The sequence below is a fragment of the Phalaenopsis equestris genome, unplaced genomic scaffold (genome assembly GCF_001263595.1).
Source record: "Phalaenopsis equestris unplaced genomic scaffold, ASM126359v1 Scaffold232694, whole genome shotgun sequence".
Classification (NCBI taxonomy): domain Eukaryota; kingdom Viridiplantae; phylum Streptophyta; class Magnoliopsida; order Asparagales; family Orchidaceae; genus Phalaenopsis; species Phalaenopsis equestris.
The window spans coordinates 24,239-42,660 of NW_018250657.1; the positions used below are offsets into that span (position 1 = coordinate 24,239).

Below are 18,422 nucleotides of genomic sequence, written 5' to 3' on the forward strand. Positions count from 1 at the left end.
TATATATATATATATGTATGTATGTATATATATATATATATATATATGTATGTATTACCGAGGAAGCAATATCAGAATTACATATTTTCATCCACATCTACTGCAGCTGTTTCTTTGAGATCCTCTGCAAGTTGATGAGCGGGGAAAACATATTTAAGCTGAGAGCTCTCCAAGTTTGATAGCAATTGACTGACGGTCTTCAGATGAGGAACACTGCAGTGAAAGATCAAAGAAAGCTATTCTGGTGTTATTATCACGTAATGAAACACAACACAGCTTCCATTCTTCTCCTGAAGTGAAACTAATAAAGTGAACTGAAATTTTCTTAGCTGCGTTCTTTTAGGAGGCTTTTGGAATCACTTTTTATATTTTATTTTTCGACTTGTTTTCAATTTGTTTTATTTTTCTTTTATTTTTAATTTGACAATAAAAATAACTGGTACTCTTACGTTTGAATCAATTTATTTAACATCGATTATATGCTATGTTGATATTCGTTAACGAAAGAAAAATAGAAATAATTACAGTTTGCATGCTTTTTGAACATGATAAGAAAAGAAATGAATTAAGTTACCAACCTTTTCATAATACCTGGTACGTGGATTTTAAGAAACTGATTTGAATTTTTAAAATGTGTACATTGGAATTAAAAAAAAAAAACTGGCAAGGCAACTAATCTATTCTTCTAATATTAATTGATACATGCACAATTGCAAATCCACCGTTGGTATTCAGGCTTTGTAATTTTAAAATAAATATGCAATTGTGCATCATCATCTAATTAATATAATTAGTTAAACAAAAATCATAACCCTAATTTGATCATATCGAACTTTAATTTTTAGATAATTGATTATATTTCGATCATCTTGAGATCCAGGCTCTCTTGATATAAATAATCATATCATCCTGAAATTGCACTATAAGAAAGTAGTAGGTCCATCAATCATGAATTTGTTATCATCAAAAATAAAAAGTAAATATTTTCTATTTTAAAAAATAACAAATATAAAAAATGTAAGATATTTATGAGTTTTTTGTTGTTAAAAATTAAAAATAAAAACATGTTTTATTTTAATATTTTGTTCAATTTATAATATACTTGTTAATTTTTCAAATTATTTATATATCATTATATAGAATTGTTTAAAAATATTGGTCACATTTTACAAGATATATAACTAAGCAAAATTCTTTTCCGTTATTAAGATGTTATAGTTCAATTACTCTTTAATAAATCATTAAATATAATCTTACACACCATTTCGAAAATAGGGCCAACAATTTAAAATATTTAAACAAAATAATACGAGTATACACAAAAATGTTAATATATAATACTTCATAAAAAATGAGCATTTCATACAATCACTAATAGTCTAACACTACATGAGTATAACTGTTTGAAAAATCTCAATCTCCAAATAAATAAACTCAATTATGTGTGTTACTTTAAAGTTCCTTGCAACATGATCAGAAAAGAGTCATATAGTACAATTGGAATCGAGCCATACTAACCCTAGTCACACTTTGTGTTATATCGGTTGATGTAAATCTTTCAATATCAACAATAAAATTGTCATTTTCAGACATCTTAAATAGTATACCTCCTCTAAATTGTAATTTTACAAAATTATATAGTGTGCAATATATCATTATGTCCATAAATCATAAAGAAATATTTTATTCACCATTTGAAAATCTTATTTTTAGAACTCCAAAACATCATTCAATATTATTTCTTAAGAAAAATGTCAAGATTGAAGAGTAATTCTTGCCTGTGAGGTTGAGTGTCGTCTTGATAATATTGCAAATGATATCTTAATTTTATGTATGGAATTAGAGTTATAATATACAACAATGAAAAGGAATTAAATGGATTGCAGGAACTAACCCTTTCATTACAAAAATTAGAACTTCATAGCCAAAGTAAAAAAATTACAAGCCGCCTTATGACACCAAACAACTAATTAACAGTTAAGCATACAGAGAGTAAAGAAATACTATAAAGTTAAAACTGACATAAACTAGAACCAAATACATAAATAAGTACTCAGAAACTACATGATTAAAATAAGTCAAATTATAAAAAACTAAGATTTTGATGAAGCAAAAAATATTCAAAGACAAAATCATAATATTTTAAGCTTCTTTAAAGAAAGGAAAAAATCTAAACCAATAAACTGGTCTACAGAGACAAATGAAATTGAAGCTAAGTATCTGACAAATATATCATAGGCTAACACACAAAAAATGCAAATAATAATAATGACTTATAAATTCATCAATAGAAGCAAATAATTTGAAGTAAAAATCTACCTCTTCTTTTTTTAGACATATAAAGAAACATTTTCATCCATATTGAAACATCTTAAAACTTTTATAAAATTATGGAATAGCTCATATCATCCATATTTTCAATCAAATTTTAAAAATTCATGCATTGAATAAATAATGATTTAGATGAAGATTCATATGAAATATACATTTTTTGTTTCCATCATATCAACATTTTTTTTATTTTTGTTTAAAACTTGCAATGTACTTGTAATAACTTGTGAAATACTTGTCATTTTAGCATGTTCTGAAGGCTACTTCCCTCGAGTGTTGTACCCTCAACTTATAAACGAATCTATCTACAAACTTTATTCACTTTCTCTGGTCTCTTATTCAGTATCAATAAATTTTTATATATAGATGTTGAAGCAAAAAAGAGATGCCTGTATGACTCTATGTTTAGTTTATGGTGACACTACTGCAGCTTACAACCTTCAACACTTATCAACCAAAATCACTTCAAACACTAAAAAAGAAACTGATGTAAATGAAATAAAGATTCATAGATAAAAAGGAATATTGGATAATATAGTTAAAAGAAAGTTGCATTCAAAACGTGCTCAGAAAAGAAATATTTCAAATGTTTTTACAAGTACACTATAAGTATTAAATGAAAGATCTAAAAAACGGCTGAAAGAATGGACAATAAAATGTGCATGTCATTTGAATCTTCATCTACATCATCTGAATATGGACTCAATGTATGAATTTTTGGAATTTGATAAGAAGATCGAGATGGTGTGAGCTATTCTAAGATTTAATAAAAGTTTCAAAAAATTCAATATGAATGAAATTATTTCTTTATATGCCTGAAAGTAGAGGGAATATATGCATTCTTACTTTAAAATGATTTGTTTCTCTTAGAGGGTGTTCAGTTATTTCAAAGATTTACATTAAATAGGCTTAGTGAATCTGATAAAACAGGATTTCTAAATTTATATGCTTTTAAATTCAAAATTGTTTTGGGTCCAATTTTTATTAAATCCAAGTAAATTCGATAGACATTTTTGGTGACAAATGAGGTGACAAAGAAAGCGATGAGTCATTCTCATTAAATCTATTATGTCCACCTCTTAGTTACTAAATCCAAATTACAGTTGAAACGGAGAGGAAAATGGGATTCAGCTTAGCTCCCTTACTTTAAGTGTTTATCTGAATTTAAGTAAAATCCACACATTTAAACGTCAATCCGGTTAATAAGGTGCTATTAAGAACCCTCCTGATAAAATATAAAATTCATTGTTATTATTTGTATTTGAGTTATTGGTCTATGATATATTTATCAAATAGTTAGCTTTCTTTAATTTCATTAGCATTTATAAATTAGTTTATTAGTTTGAATTTTTTCCTTCCCTGAAAAACCTTAAAACACTTTCATTTTGCTTCTGAAATTTTTTATCCTACTAAAATCTTATAATTTTAAGATTTCACTATACATTTTCAGATCTTATAGTTTATGAATTTTTAAAAATATTTTTATTCTATTTTTTATATTCTTTAATTTTAGATTATTTAACTCTCGCCTGATGCTTCACTATTAATTATTGATTCGGTATCATAAGTTGGTTTGTGATTTATTTATTTTGGCAATGAAGTTCTAATTTCTGCAGTGAAAGAGTTAGCTCCAGTTTTCCATTTAATTCATTTTCTTTGTTCTATGGTGTACGGTGATTTGTGGCTGATTTGTATTACATGTTACACATGCATTCGAAGAATTTCATGGGACACCATACGCTGCACTACCTACCTACTTTTCCGTGTAAGATGTGATTTTATTGATGTTATTATCTATTTGAGATTTTTATTTTCTCTTTATGATTGAGTGCTAGTTTGATATAATAGTATGTTTTACGTTTATTTTCATGGAAGTTACCTTCTTAAATTGACATGAGGCTTCAATTGTTATTTAATGGCTTATTTTCTTTTTCTCTTTATGTTAGGGATAATGCTTGACGTATAATGAATTAGCATATATAAATTATTATAGATTACACATGCACATTATTTCTCTCCAAGTATCATGATGTTTGAATATTTCATTGCTTCATTTGTATTTAGTTTCGTTATGCCATCTATATTTATTTACATTGATTTGAAAACATCAATCTAGACACTCAAAAATATAAATATAAATTTCCATTGTATGTGATAAATAATGAGTTCATTTTCAAATTTTGAAAGTGACTCAAGTCAGGAATTTGAGCTAGCAAATGCTCTTATTTGTTTTTTGACTAAAAAATCATGTACAACGTCAAGTTTTCAATGACAAAAATGTAGCAGAAAAAAATCGAGGTCACTCAGCACAGTGTTATGAAAATTATAGAAAAAAATCTTCTGTTTTTCTGAAATTATATAACATGACGAAGATTAAAGATCTTACTAAAGATTCAAAAGTGGACTATTGAAGAGTAACGCATAGTATTTATATTAATTTTATTATGAAATAAGCGCTTAAAAGTAAAAGTTGAACAATTTCAATATTAATTAAAGATAATTTCAAGCTATTTTAATTTAACATTTTAAATAATATTATTTCTCCTGAGATCAAATATAATCTAAAATATTATCCTTTTTTTAAGATATATGATAATTTAATAATTTATTTATTTAAAATATAATTGTTTACTCATAAATTATATAACAAAAATTATGTTGGTGCAATGAAACATATATGAGTGCACATGTACCCAAAAAAACATTTTTATATCGAGGAAAACACAAGGATCAACTTAAAATATAATACGTCAAAATATTTGTTATGATAATTACTTACAAACTATCTGGTTGGAGAAAATAACTAATAATGTTAGATTATTCTTTGAATATGTATCAAATCCTTCATTAGACTTTCTATGTTACATGAAGACATATTAGCAGATGATCCTTAGTTCACTAAAGGATAATTTTTATTTTAGTAAGGTTTTTTTTCTTTTTTGTAAAAAGGAAAATATTGTCTCGTTCATTTAGGATATGCTCTATGGCGCTGAATGTTAACCTTTAAAATAGAAGCATAAAACTAAGTTAAGTGTTGCCGATATGAGAATGATTAGGTGAATGAATGGCTTTACACTTAGAGGCAAAATGTGAAATGATGATAGGATGGGTGTAGCTACAGTGATGGACATAATTAGAGAGTCGTCTGAGATGGTTTGGTCACATTAAACATCGATCATTTGATAATTAGATTAGAAGAGTAGAAGTTTAAAATTCGGCTTATGTTAAGGCTAAAGTAAACCTAGGATGACTTGGGCATAGTGTATAAAAAATGATCTTAATTTATTGGAATTAAATGAAAATAGGACTCTAAATGGGATGCAATGGTGAAAATGGATTCATGTAGCAGACCTGACTTAATAGGATAAAGGTTTTGTTGTTATTGTTGTTGTTCATTTAGGGTATGCTAACATGACAGGTTTCTTATCACTATACAAAATTAATATATCATTTGTGTGATTACAACAAGAAACCTCAACCTTAAATGCATGAACAACTCTTTAATCATAGAAATTCTTCTTTAAGAAATGTTATTAAACAATATTTTAAAATTCAAAAAGTTTTATTTTTTATTCTTTATAGCATATCTAATTATGATTCATGCAAAAAAAATATGACTGTTTATTGTACATTGCAAAATTTTATAAAGTCAATCTAATAGAGAGAGAATTTGAGATATGAAAATGAGACTTTCTTAGTTGATACATAAAAACATTTACACCAACTGACGTATCACACCGTATATCAAGGTTAATGTTAATCTCAATTATAATAATGACTTTTGTCATCATGTTAAAAGAAAACTTTAGAGTGATACACATAATTGAGTTTAGTCATTAGTTTTCCTTTTATTTGGAGGTTAAAACTTTTCAAGCATTTTTAATCATGTAATGTTGGATTGTTATTATATTAGTTGTATGAAATACATATCTTTTTTTATGAAATATTGTATCATTATTATTTTTATTCTTTTTATGCTCTGTTCTTTTTTGTTTAAATACTTTAAATAATTGGTCAAAATTTAATAGAAAGTAAAAAAAATTTGAACAAAATATTAAAATCCCTCATGTTTTTATTCTATTTTTAAATACAAAAAATTAGTATAAATATTAAACATGTTTTTTTATTATTATTTTTTATTTTTAAAAATAGAAAAAATGTAAGAGTACCAAACATAATTTTTATCTTAAAACCAAAAAAAAAGAAACCAAGAAAATAAAATAAAATTAAAAATAAAGTGATTCCGAGCACCCCTAAATAATCTCAAATACGAGAATCAAATATGTAAAAAATTTGTTAGTCATGCAAGTAAAATAGTAACAACAAGGACTTGAGGCAAAAGGATGCACTTAAAACGTTGTTATGTGTTCATATGTCTTCATTGCTCAATGTTTTCCTGTCAATCAAATTCATCTAAGTCAGATTAAACAAGCCACTAAGTGACACCAAACTAGGTTCAATATATGAACCCTCAAACTTGCCAAATTTAAATCAGCCCAAAGCATTGAGTCTCCTGAAATGAAAATCTCAAATAAGTCGCCCAAAAGTTGGCTTTAGCTTAGTCCTAAGCAATAAGCTACTCGGCCCAGAGGCTCATAAATCTGCCGATTAATCAAAGCCATTCGCACATATATCTCATCAACTTGCCCAAAGTACTTACAACCAACTAAAGGCACACTTCAGAAGAGCTCCTCAAGGGTACTCTCCACAATTTTAAGCTTGTCTAAAGTTCCCCCGACTTCCCCTGACTACAAGTCAACGTAATCTGTTACACAACTAGCAACATCGAGTCCAATCTATCTTTACGTAATAAAGCTATATACACAAGTTTGTAAAACCAAATTTGATCTCACTCATAAATAAGTGGCATTGGTCGAACACGGGTATTAAAATCTCATACAAAGTCTCGTGAGAAGTTTTTACAAAATCTCTTTCTAGATTTCTCTATAGCTTCTTGATTTGCCTAATCCTTCCCTGTTTAGTAAGGTTTGATTATTTTCCTCTTGAACTATTTCTCTTGGAGATTCAATAAGACAGCTTCTCTCTTGTCTTCTTAGTCTTGGGGCATGATTAATTCTATTAGTAAGGCCGTGGTATCTTTTCATTGACACCTTGGATCTAACATTATTTTTGATGCAATGAGCATATAAAAGACAAAACTAAGAACAAAAATACGAACCAAAAATGATTCTTTGCAACACATAAAGCAACATTTAACAAAGATGACCAAAGTTATGTTTGAGCACTTTCCATAAGTTGCTCTGCTTCCTCCCTTTCACTTGAGAATCAAACTTTTTAGTTTCTCCTAGTCAATGATGCATCCCAACTCCAAGAGTTGTTGCTCTAGCTTTCAAGTTAATGGATCTCAATATTCTAAAGAGATTACTTTCAAGACTCACCACTTCTCTTGCCATCTTGAAAAAAGTTGAGCTTAGCCAACATATACTTTCTTTACACATATACTGAAGACTTAGCAATCACCAAGAATTAGGATGTTAGTTCTTCAATCTTATAAAGGAAGGCATACACAAAATTATATTGTTCAGTTTGAATACAATTTCTCTTCACACTATGAGCAACACCATTAACTACCACTTGTTCTTTACTATTTTAGGGAGGCACGAGTAAGGTGGTTCTCATGCCAAAACTCTGGGAAGCACCATCTCTTTTACCGACCTTAAGCCCAAAAGCCGTTGAAAAAGCTCCTATAGTCTCTTGGACATAATGCAAGAGTTGAGAGAGTCCCGCTCACATTTTACTATTTGAGAGTCCCTTGAACATTTTATTAGTGGATTTAAGCATTTAGTTTTAGCATGAGATGTTACACTTGGAATGCATTCCTTAGGAAGAAAATGCATGGGGCCTTTAAGAAGATATTTTTTTGCTATATATTTACTTTGAACAATAAAAATCTAAGGTAAATTTCTAGATTTGGCCAACAGGCACATTAATGCAAAAGTATCCAACTGTGTGAGATCAACCTTTAAGCCTTCTCATTCTAAACCCACAAAAGATTCATAAGAAAATCCCCAAAATCAAATGAACAAGTTTATCTAACATCATCATAGATCGCCCAAATAGTCACAACACTAAAAGCATGATAAAGGGTACAACGTCACAAAGTGAGAAAAGGGTATGAAAACCTAAACACTAATGATACTAAAATTACACTCGTCTTCAAGTATCGATGGTTGAAATCATAGACACCAACCATTACAAGAAATATTTCCTCGACCATTGCTAAAGCACAGTGTCATTTTCATGTAATTGACCACATGTTACATCTCTCACAAAAACTTGGTCATGCAACCAAGGATTTATCACCGCAACCAAATCCTAGTTGAAAATTCATTTGTGTTTGCAAGCTTAAAAATTTCATTCATGTTGGCCCACAATGAAGAGAACAAGCCGGCCTAAACACCTATGATCCACATTACAAAAATAGTACTTGTAATTCAACCAAAGTTAGGGTTGAAATATGAAGACGAGCAAGCCACAAAACACAACAATCGATAGAGGCTAAAGTAACCTCAAACTTGTCATCATCCTCTGAGATGCCTATCACTTTCATTGATGTCGATTAGTTGCTGACTGAGAATCCATACAAAACTATCGTCAATGCTGCCCTCATCACCAAATATCAAAATAGTATGAAGTTGATGGGGCACATAGAATTTTGTAAACATTATATTTAAAGGTGATTTAATAAGATGAATTTTCATTATTCAAGGTTGTATACTATTAAGCCCCTTTATAGATTCTTTGGTGAGTACAATGAGATGAAATGCCAAATCGTGCTACTAACTACTTGGTAAGAGAGCAGCCTTCTGTATATTATAATAGTCAACTTCACTATAATAAAAAATCTAACGACTTTGTAATATCCTCAATAGCTACTTTTTTCTGAGTAATTTAACATGGTTGCATTGAATTATCATATTATAATGAAATTTCCAACAAAAATTTGAACTCTTATTTATTCATGGAGACATGTTACAATCTTGGAATGTTACATAGAAGAAGTCGGATTAGTCACCCACATCCGATCATAAATCAGGCTACGCCGATGCATCATGAGCGTCAAAATTATGTAAAAAGGAACCTTTCACAATTAAAATGATCAAGAATGGTGAAAACGATATGTTGCACGCATGACGTGCATGATTTGAGCATCAACTATTTTGATTGTTTGCCAAAGTTGTTTAAATGATTCTGATCGCAAAAGAACCGCACAAGTGTGTTTGGAACATCAAAATTACATTAGGAGGGTTCTTTTATAAACAAAATGAGCAACTAAGATGAAACAATGTGGATTGAAATGCCTCCAGTAATGGCAACGTTTGAAGGCGATAGCAAGGAATGCTGGATTGAAATTACTTGACCAAAAATGACAGGAGGTCTTCTCAGAGCCATATAAATGACTGATGAAGCAATAATGAGAGGAAAGTCAATAACAAACTGAAGACACCAAAGGAAACCCTGAAGACACATACATGGGACCCTCGATACCCATATATAAAAATCTAACAGGAAATGAAATGTTGTGTGCAAGAATTGGGAGGAGTGTCACATCAAACACAAATATCAAGATTAATATAAATAAATAATCTTATTTGCGCAAGAATCATAATTACATAAAGATTCAATTGGAAAGAAGATATTTTACAAGTGGAACCTCAAACAGCTCTAGACTTTTCCTGACAAGCCTCATATACAAAGTCCGACCTCCAAACCTAAGTTAAGACGCCCGGTCACCCTCGAAACTAACTCTCATGACAAAAGCGTCCTCTTGGAGCTCTGTGAGCTCACGACAGAGATCAGTCACTTCTCTCCTCATCGCTTCCAGCCAAGCTTGCAAATCATGATCCTGGCAGGTCGGAGTCAACCTCATGTCCAACAGTAAGCGCGCGGAAGTCCCGGAAGACATCTGTAAATCCTCAAGAACTTTGTCTCGGGTCACGCCAACTCCAACGAGATGACTAACAACATCTCTTTCACTGGCAGCTAGACCACCAGAAGACAAAGCTATCCTAGCGATCGGATCGTCACTCCCAACAACCCTTGAAAGACGCACTGCGCAAAGATCCCTTTCTGCGGGAAGAAAGAGCATTAAAACGCCTCCAGTATTAAAGAAAGAATGGAGGAAAAATAATCTTACCCAAAATCCAATTCACCTCAGACCAAATCCTATCTCCCACGTCGCATCTCTCACTGATAGCTTCTCACAAGATGCAGGATTTCCTCTATCGTTTTGTTCGTCATCGGAGAAAAGATGAACACTCCAGAGAATCCGCGGGAGGTAAGTCGTCGAGGGAACTTGCTCCGATGGGCCTGAAACTGTAATCCCCGACCCGTCGTCAATCATGAAAGGAGATCTCAATGTTTCGCGGATCAAATCCGATGATTCCCTCATCCCTATTTCTTCCTTCGATTCTTGTCTTTTAACCGGCTTCCTTTAAGAAGTTTCATCCGAAGGACAACGCGAACTGCTCCCAAGAGCAGTCAACACCTTGGCCTTATTGGTAGGTTGCAATTCGAAGTCAAACCCCTTTTCCATCACGAAACTATGGGCAAAGACAAAAAGATGCAGAAAGCAAAAACAAATCGAAAACAATGAAACCACATCTCATGGTTTTGTACTTGATGATCGTGGGCTTAGAAATTTAGGGAGTGGTGTTTATTTATAGCATTAAATAGTTGTTGTTGAGAGATTCACTTACATTAAATTTCCTTATCCTTATTGTAGTCAACGCTATCAAAAGAGAGAAAATTAATGAACTTTAATATGTACATCAAAAATGAGCTGGTGTGGATTATGAGGACACCCAGAGGAAGGAGGAAGGGGAAGCGTGACCCATCAGAGCCTATCAAAGACAGCCCAAAAACATCAAAACACACCAAACCACCCATGCATATGAGGGGAGTGACACACCATTGAAGGGTAAAAAAAAATGTGAAACGAAAGGCATGTCACCCCAATAAGACCCATAAAAATCACGTTTGTCTGGGCAAAGAAATCACTTGCCAACCTAGTCCAGTAACCACTCGGTCTAGCAGCCGCCCGTTCGCACTCACAAGATTCATAATTAGTTATTTCGCATGGACTAAAGTATCCCCGCCGTATCTACGTACCCTAGAAGTACAATATGTAAATATTTATCAAACTAATACTAAAAATAATGGGTTGCCTCAATAATAAAAAAGGGCGAAAACTTACTATTCATTACAGTGTTATTGCACTATCTTTCTCTCGCTCTCTTTCTCATCTAGCGCATTATTCCTTAGGCATGTGTCCCAGACGGATTCGGATTCAACATTAAATTTTTATAGTCCTTGTGGCTTCATAAAATGGATAAAAGAATAGGGAACTGACTTACACATTCATCTAGCTTAGGTTCAAATCATTATGAGAACCGGAATTGAGTTCAAGAAATTAGTGATTGAGAAATAACTTGAATGACTTATAAATTGAGACTCGACAAGTTTAAACTCGCTCAATGCCTATGAATCACAAATAAGTAGTTCAAAAGTTAGCTCTAAATCAATCCTCAATACTAGGTTAGTAAGCTTATTTAACAGTCACAAAATAGATCAATAATTTAGGTTATTCAGCCCACATAACTCATCATCTCGCTAGAGTAATAAAAATTTTTTTCAAAGCTCCTGGCTCTCACTTTAAAAATCTCTTAAGTTCTCCAAACTACCAACTAACTGTCCTTCTAATTCATTCACATGACTAGCTACCAACACCAACTTTATTCTATGCCTTCTTTATGTAATTCTACTATGTAACGACAATCTTAATCCTCGAAAATAAATAGAGGAGCACTAGTAAAATCGAGCATTCAAATCACATATGCAAAGCTGACAAAATTTCAATAGCATTCTCCACCAATTCTCTCTCTTTCTCTTTAAATTGTTTCTTTGTAGCTCAATTCTACTTGTTATTCCTTGTTCAAAGGTTGCTTGACCATGTTCCTAATAGACCAATAATATAAGAAATTCAATGGACTCAACTTCTCCCGCCCCTTCTCACTTTCTCCTCACTTTTTGGGTTTGATTCATTTCTCTAACAAAGTTTTAGTTTCTTTTCAGGAACAACTTTGGATTCAATAGCCTTCTTTCAGCATGTTTTGTTGTATGTCACCAAGAGAGGGGTGATTTTAACTCCGTCCATGATAGTTCAGTTATTTCGTAAGTATCAATGTTTAAACATATCAAGAAACGCAAAGTGAAATCAGAAATTTACTTTTGTAAACTGCTTTCCATGTAAGCATCTAAGGAAGAAATAAGCCGTGGTAACTGCTCCAATACCTAAAAGTAGAGCAACATTTCAAAAAATTATATTATTGCAACATACATACCGAGTATTCAACGCTCGTTCAAAACATGCTTCGGATAACAGATTGTTAATTTTACATACCTGTCCGGTATTCTTAACAGCGGGAACTTTGGCCAGGAGATTCTTAGGAAGCTTCAATAGGTGTTCCTGAAAAAAAAAAGATACAATATTATTTGAGAAATCTTTATTTCTCAAACTTAAAGGTAGGAATCTATTGTCATGTGCCAAACATCACGAATAATTGAGTGGACCATCAAGATTTATTAGCATTAACATATGAATTTAACAAATACAAAATCCATTCATGATCATTAAATGCAAGTTTCATTCATGCGCACTTCAGTTTAATGAAATAAAGTGATATCTGATCAAGATGCGGAAAGGAGGGATAAGCTCGAGCATATCCCATTCCACCATTTCCCAAAAATAAAGCCAACAAAAAAGATAGTTCATTGCCTCCACTTAGGAAGGTCGGAAAAATTTAATATAAATAGAAGAGGCAGTGACAAAGACCAAGGGAGAAAAAAAATGGAGTAAGAAATATTACTCAATCACCATTTCTAAAATCTTCTACCACTTTGCCAACGTGTAAATAAAAATCTCCCATAAAAATTCTTTCTTTAAAATTTATGATTTGAATTAATTCTTCTAAACCATCCTAATATTTTTTTTCAACCTATATCTAAACTCATGTGAGGAGCATAGGAATTATAGCATTAGGAATCTCGGTATCGACAAAAATCATTAGAATTATAATTCTATCTCTAGTTTTACTAATTTTTATAACATTATATTTCAAACTATAATATATAATTACAACTACACCAATTCTAATTTGATTACTACCTGAATGTCAAAGTTTAAAATATAAGGTATTAATCTTCTTAACATTTTCTCTAACTCATTTAGTTTCTTGATTGCATAAGATACTTATCTTCCTATAAATTTTAACATCTACTAATTATATTAATTTACTTGTGATATTATCTATATTCCAAGATCATATCCTAATATTAGTTTCATGAACTCACTTCTTTGCCCGCATCAGTCTATAATGTGATAACCCTTGCTTATTTAACACTTTTCACATCCAGAACTTGGTCACATGCTCAGAAGGTTTAGATTAATTTGAAAGATGATAGTCTTACACCAGAGTAGCAGCATCGTCGTGAGAGGATGAGACAACGAGTCGACCTACAAAAATAAAATGGAGCGTTCAAACATAAGGATTTGAATGCAAGGAGCACACGAGAAAGAGATAATCATGCGGCGACCACATGACCTTTGGCTTTGTGGAAATCAAACATGAGGTGCAAACCTTCATTGCAGAGACGAACAGCTGAAAATCTTGACTCTATAACTCGAAGATGAGGTATTTCGTGAACTGTTCCAATGGAACAGACGGCCCCAGCTTTCTTAGGGCAAACCCACAAGGGAAGAGAATGCTCTGACTATGTAGAATTCTATAAAAATTTTATTTCTTATCTCACCTAATATATTACATTTCGCTACATATATATAATAATGAAAAAAAACAAAATAGGAATCCTTCAAAATAAGAAAGAATAAAAAAAAGAAAATATGAATAAAACAAAACATAACTAGAAGAATATATTATGATATAAAGAAATAATTCCTCTTAGTGCAGATTCACACTTTGCCACAGTAATTACTACTCAAGTAAGGGCCTCAACTCTACTAGTATATAAAGAACTCTCCTTAAGAAATTATATAGAGACACTAAAAATCATATGCTGGTGGATGTCTGAGGAACAAGCACCATTAGTAAGAATGCTAAAGTCCGCCATCAAAGATATACTTATAAAAAGCCCAAGGGCATCAAAGTGCTTTAATAAAGTAACAAACCTCAACATAGAAAATAGAATTAACATAAATTTTGGCAAACAAAACAAATGGAAATGCAATAACACGATTATTTTAAAAATAAAATAAGAGGTGATCAAATGAAAATAGAATGCATCAAGCATATATGACAGATATAACTAAAAAAAAAATCTTCATTATTACCCAAATATTAGGCTGATTGCCACAAAAAAAAACTATTATGCATAACAACAACAACAAAACCTTAATCCCACTATGTGGGGTCGGCTACATGAATCTTTTTTTCTCCATTGCATCCTATTTAGTGCAATATTTTCATTTAGTTCTAATAAATTAAGATCATTTTTTATACAATATGCCCAAGTCTTCCTAGGTCTACCTTTGCCTTTCTTAACATAAGTCCAATCTAAAACATCTACTCTCATAATCGGATCATAAGATAGTCGACGTTTAATGTAACCAAACAATGTAAGCTGAATTTCTCTAATTTTATCCTACACTGGAGCTAAACCAACCCTATCACATATAAATTCATTTCGCATTTTGTCTCTAAGTGTAAAGCCGCTCATCCACCTAATCATTCTAATCTCGGCAACAATTAACTTAGTACAAATATAATCAAAACAAAATGCATAAAATTTAATTTTTTTAATATCAGAAAATAAATCATGCAAGTGAACTACAAATAGTACAAATATAATCAAAACAAGATGCATGCAGGGGTAATGAAGTAATAACTATAAGCTCTCTAGAGGAACTATGATAAATAAGTTTGATAAAAGTTGAAATTCATCATAAATCCCAATTTGTTCAGCGGAAGTGTTTGTATTGCCAACATAATATGGTGGAGTGTGATATGATTATTATTTATAAACCATATTGAGGTTTATGCATGTGTTGCTTGACAAATTTATAGGAAGAAACCTAATAAAAAAAATTGTAGCAAGGGCATGAAACGTTACTAAGGAATTCAAAAGCAAAAGAGTTAGTTAAAAAATAAAGAATTAGACCACTTCGAAAGCAAATGGAAGATATCTTATGCTGCAAAGATCTAAATGCATCTATCAAGACATTAAAGCCAAGGCGATTAACATGTTTGAAGAATGAGTGAATAAGCGTTATCAAACAAGTAATTATTGCACCAACAATAATTATATGATATTATGTTGCATTACGTGTCTAATGAGACATTTCTTTGATCAATTTGGAAGAGTTGGAAAATATTTAAATGCTACATAAATAATATATTTTATATCAAAAACCTTTTCTCGTTTGTTGTACTTCCATAAAAAAATACTTGAATGAAGTCCAAACTATTGCCAATTAATTAAGAAGTTCGATGATTTTGATGAATGATAAATGAGGTTTGCTCAGCTCTTTTCCTAGTAGCGGAGACATATGTCGATTACATTTTGTTGAATAAATAGATAAAAAAGGAAGCCTACAAGTTTAGATAGCTCTCACGCTTTTGTCAATTAAAGATGAGAAAAAAATTAAACAAAAAATCACAAAGAAGGTAACCATTTCAAGAGGTCAAACTTTAGCAAAGAGTTGACCTTTTTCAATAGTGGAAAGAAGACCAACTTAGTAGAAATTTTGTTGGCACATCCATAATCTAGGTAGTATATGAGCATCTTACTACTATACAATGAAGAAGAGTAGATGAAGAATTTGAGGCATGGCTGCAGGCCAAGAGAAAATCGTAGTCATCTCCATATAGAGGAAGTATGCATGCATCATATATCACATCAAAGCACCTAAGTATTAAAAGCTCAGATAACATTAAACATACTGTAACGATTGAATTTTTAGGGTAAAGTTTGACTGCAAGGATTCAAATATGTAGTACTGATTCAATCCCATGGCCTTAGCAGCAATTTCAAAGATCTTTACCAACTAAGCTGGTTTTACCCACAAAAAATATTATGCTATCACAAAGAAAATGTTAGCAAAAGTCAAAAGGCAATCAAGGATTAAAGAGATCTTTGAAACAGCACTGAAGAATAAAATGATAAAATTCATCGAGGCAATAATACCAAGTTGGCATCCTACAAAGCAATGAAATTTTGATAGAAGCTCTATGTTGGCCTAGAACAAAAATCGCCATCTTATCATAAGCTTAGAGTCTCTCTAAGTTAATGTTACTAAGAAAGATGTAGAGATGAATAAAAAGGAGTAGGAAGAGAAATGTTGAAGTTCAATAATTAAAGGGTGGCCTGTTCAAAAAATCAACTTAGTTAATTCCAGTTTAGTATAACTTTGCAGTCAATTTATGCATCTCATTAAAACTAATGTGGATGTAAATAAGCTTGCCCAGATGCTCAAATTAAAAAATATTGGAGGAAAGAATGTTGCCTAAGTGACTTCGAATAACTACCCAGTTGTTTTTTGGGCTGTTTGGTTGTTTTAGTTCTATCGTAGCATCACATCAATGTAATATGTCTTCCGCATAAGGAAAGTCCATAAAGGTAACAAACTCAAGCACGCCATAATTTTTGCAATGAGTCGCCAATTTTTTTCTTCAAAGTCTTCCACATCACTTGGCGGGAGAGGGGGAATCTACATTATGCCCAAGTTTGACAATTGCCCGCCTTGAATTTTGACATTAACCTTAATAGTTTAGCCAATTTAGTCATTTTCCCAATGAAGTGTTAGGCCATCCTCAAAGAAAATTAAGTTCCACCCCAAACCCATCATTAGAAAAAACCGCCTTCTACCTTCTTCACTTCCTAACAAAGGAAACTCTAACAACCAAATTGACCAACAAAAGAAAGGTCTCCCCTGCGTTGCAACATAATTGATAAAACTTTATGTCTGCGTTAACAAAGATTCAAAAAGATGTCACATATTGATGGTCCAATTTCAATTATCAGAAAATATCTTGAAAATCTAGGACAGTGGGATGTAATTGAATTGAGAAGAGGATTAAAGTATTGGGGGAATGAGGGTTTGTAATTCGGCACCTGCGAAGGGGAAGATTCTTCCATGAGGCGTAGAAGATTCGAAGTGGATTGAACCGCCTGGCAGATCTGATCCTCCACCGTTGCCTTCGCGCTTCCTTCGACACTGGCACTGCCGAAGCTTTTAGCAGCCATGTTTCTCTTGCCCTCCTCGCCTCGCTCCCGGCTCGACAGAATATTAGATCAGTTTCTGAGTTCAATGATGGGGCGCTAGTGCCAACTGAGCCGCTGGAATCTTATAACACGTGGAGCTCCATTATTAGACTCGGAGCGGTCATGTAATATTTTATCCAACAAAGGTGGCCGTCTAATTTTTGCGGAAAAAAATAAAATTATCAATTTAGGAAAAATGCCTGTGTTAATAAATAAATAAATTTATATATTAATTTTATCATTATTAAATTATCAAGATTCTAATAAAATATATGTTCATATTTTTTGGGGATAAAATAAAATATTTGATTTTGACTTTTTTTTTCAATTAGGCTATTACAAATAAAAAATAATAAGCCATTGGCATAAATTATTATATTGATAATTTATTAAAAACCCAGTAGACAAAAATAAATTTGCATGTGTTGTTCAAATTGAATTCTTTATAAAATAAAATTTGGATCTGTAAATTAAAGATGTGAATTTTACGAATCTTGAAGAGATCCAACGGATCGCGATGAAACTAGCTATGACATTTCAATCGGACAAATCGTCAGCCGACCGAATGAACATTTCTCCGAGCCAAAAACTATCACACACTTAGACTAACGACCTGTCTTGCAATTACACAATTATTTACTTTCCAAAATATCGTCAAAAACTTGACCCGATTTATATTTAGTGGCTAGTGTGTATAAATGATATGCTAAAGGATTTACAATTTCATTAATAGTTTATAGACTATGGGTATTATGCAAGTATATGTATCGTTTCAAGTAATATAGGATTTT

The 18,422-nt window shown here is 31.6% G+C and overlaps 1 protein-coding gene across 2 annotated transcripts in view; it reads right to left on the reverse strand.

Moving 5' to 3' along the window:
• The window catches only part of LOC110038370 (tobamovirus multiplication protein 2B), an 18,622-nt gene extending 945 nt beyond the window's left edge, over window positions 1-17,677 (reverse strand). The window contains exons 1-4 of one of the 2 annotated variants that reach the window (XM_020743184.1): window positions 17,482-17,677; window positions 12,755-12,820; window positions 12,581-12,645; window positions 82-213 (exon numbers count right to left, since the gene is read on the reverse strand). In XM_020743184.1, coding sequence (XP_020598843.1) covers window positions 82-213; window positions 12,581-12,645; window positions 12,755-12,820; window positions 17,482-17,613 — 395 coding nt within the window. In that variant the 5' untranslated portion in view covers window positions 17,614-17,677. Of the gene's footprint in view, window positions 1-58; window positions 214-12,580; window positions 12,646-12,754; window positions 12,821-17,481 lie in introns of both variants that reach the window. The other variant, XM_020743185.1, reaches the window with a different exon arrangement.
• Between the last annotated feature and the right edge of the window lie 745 nt (window positions 17,678-18,422).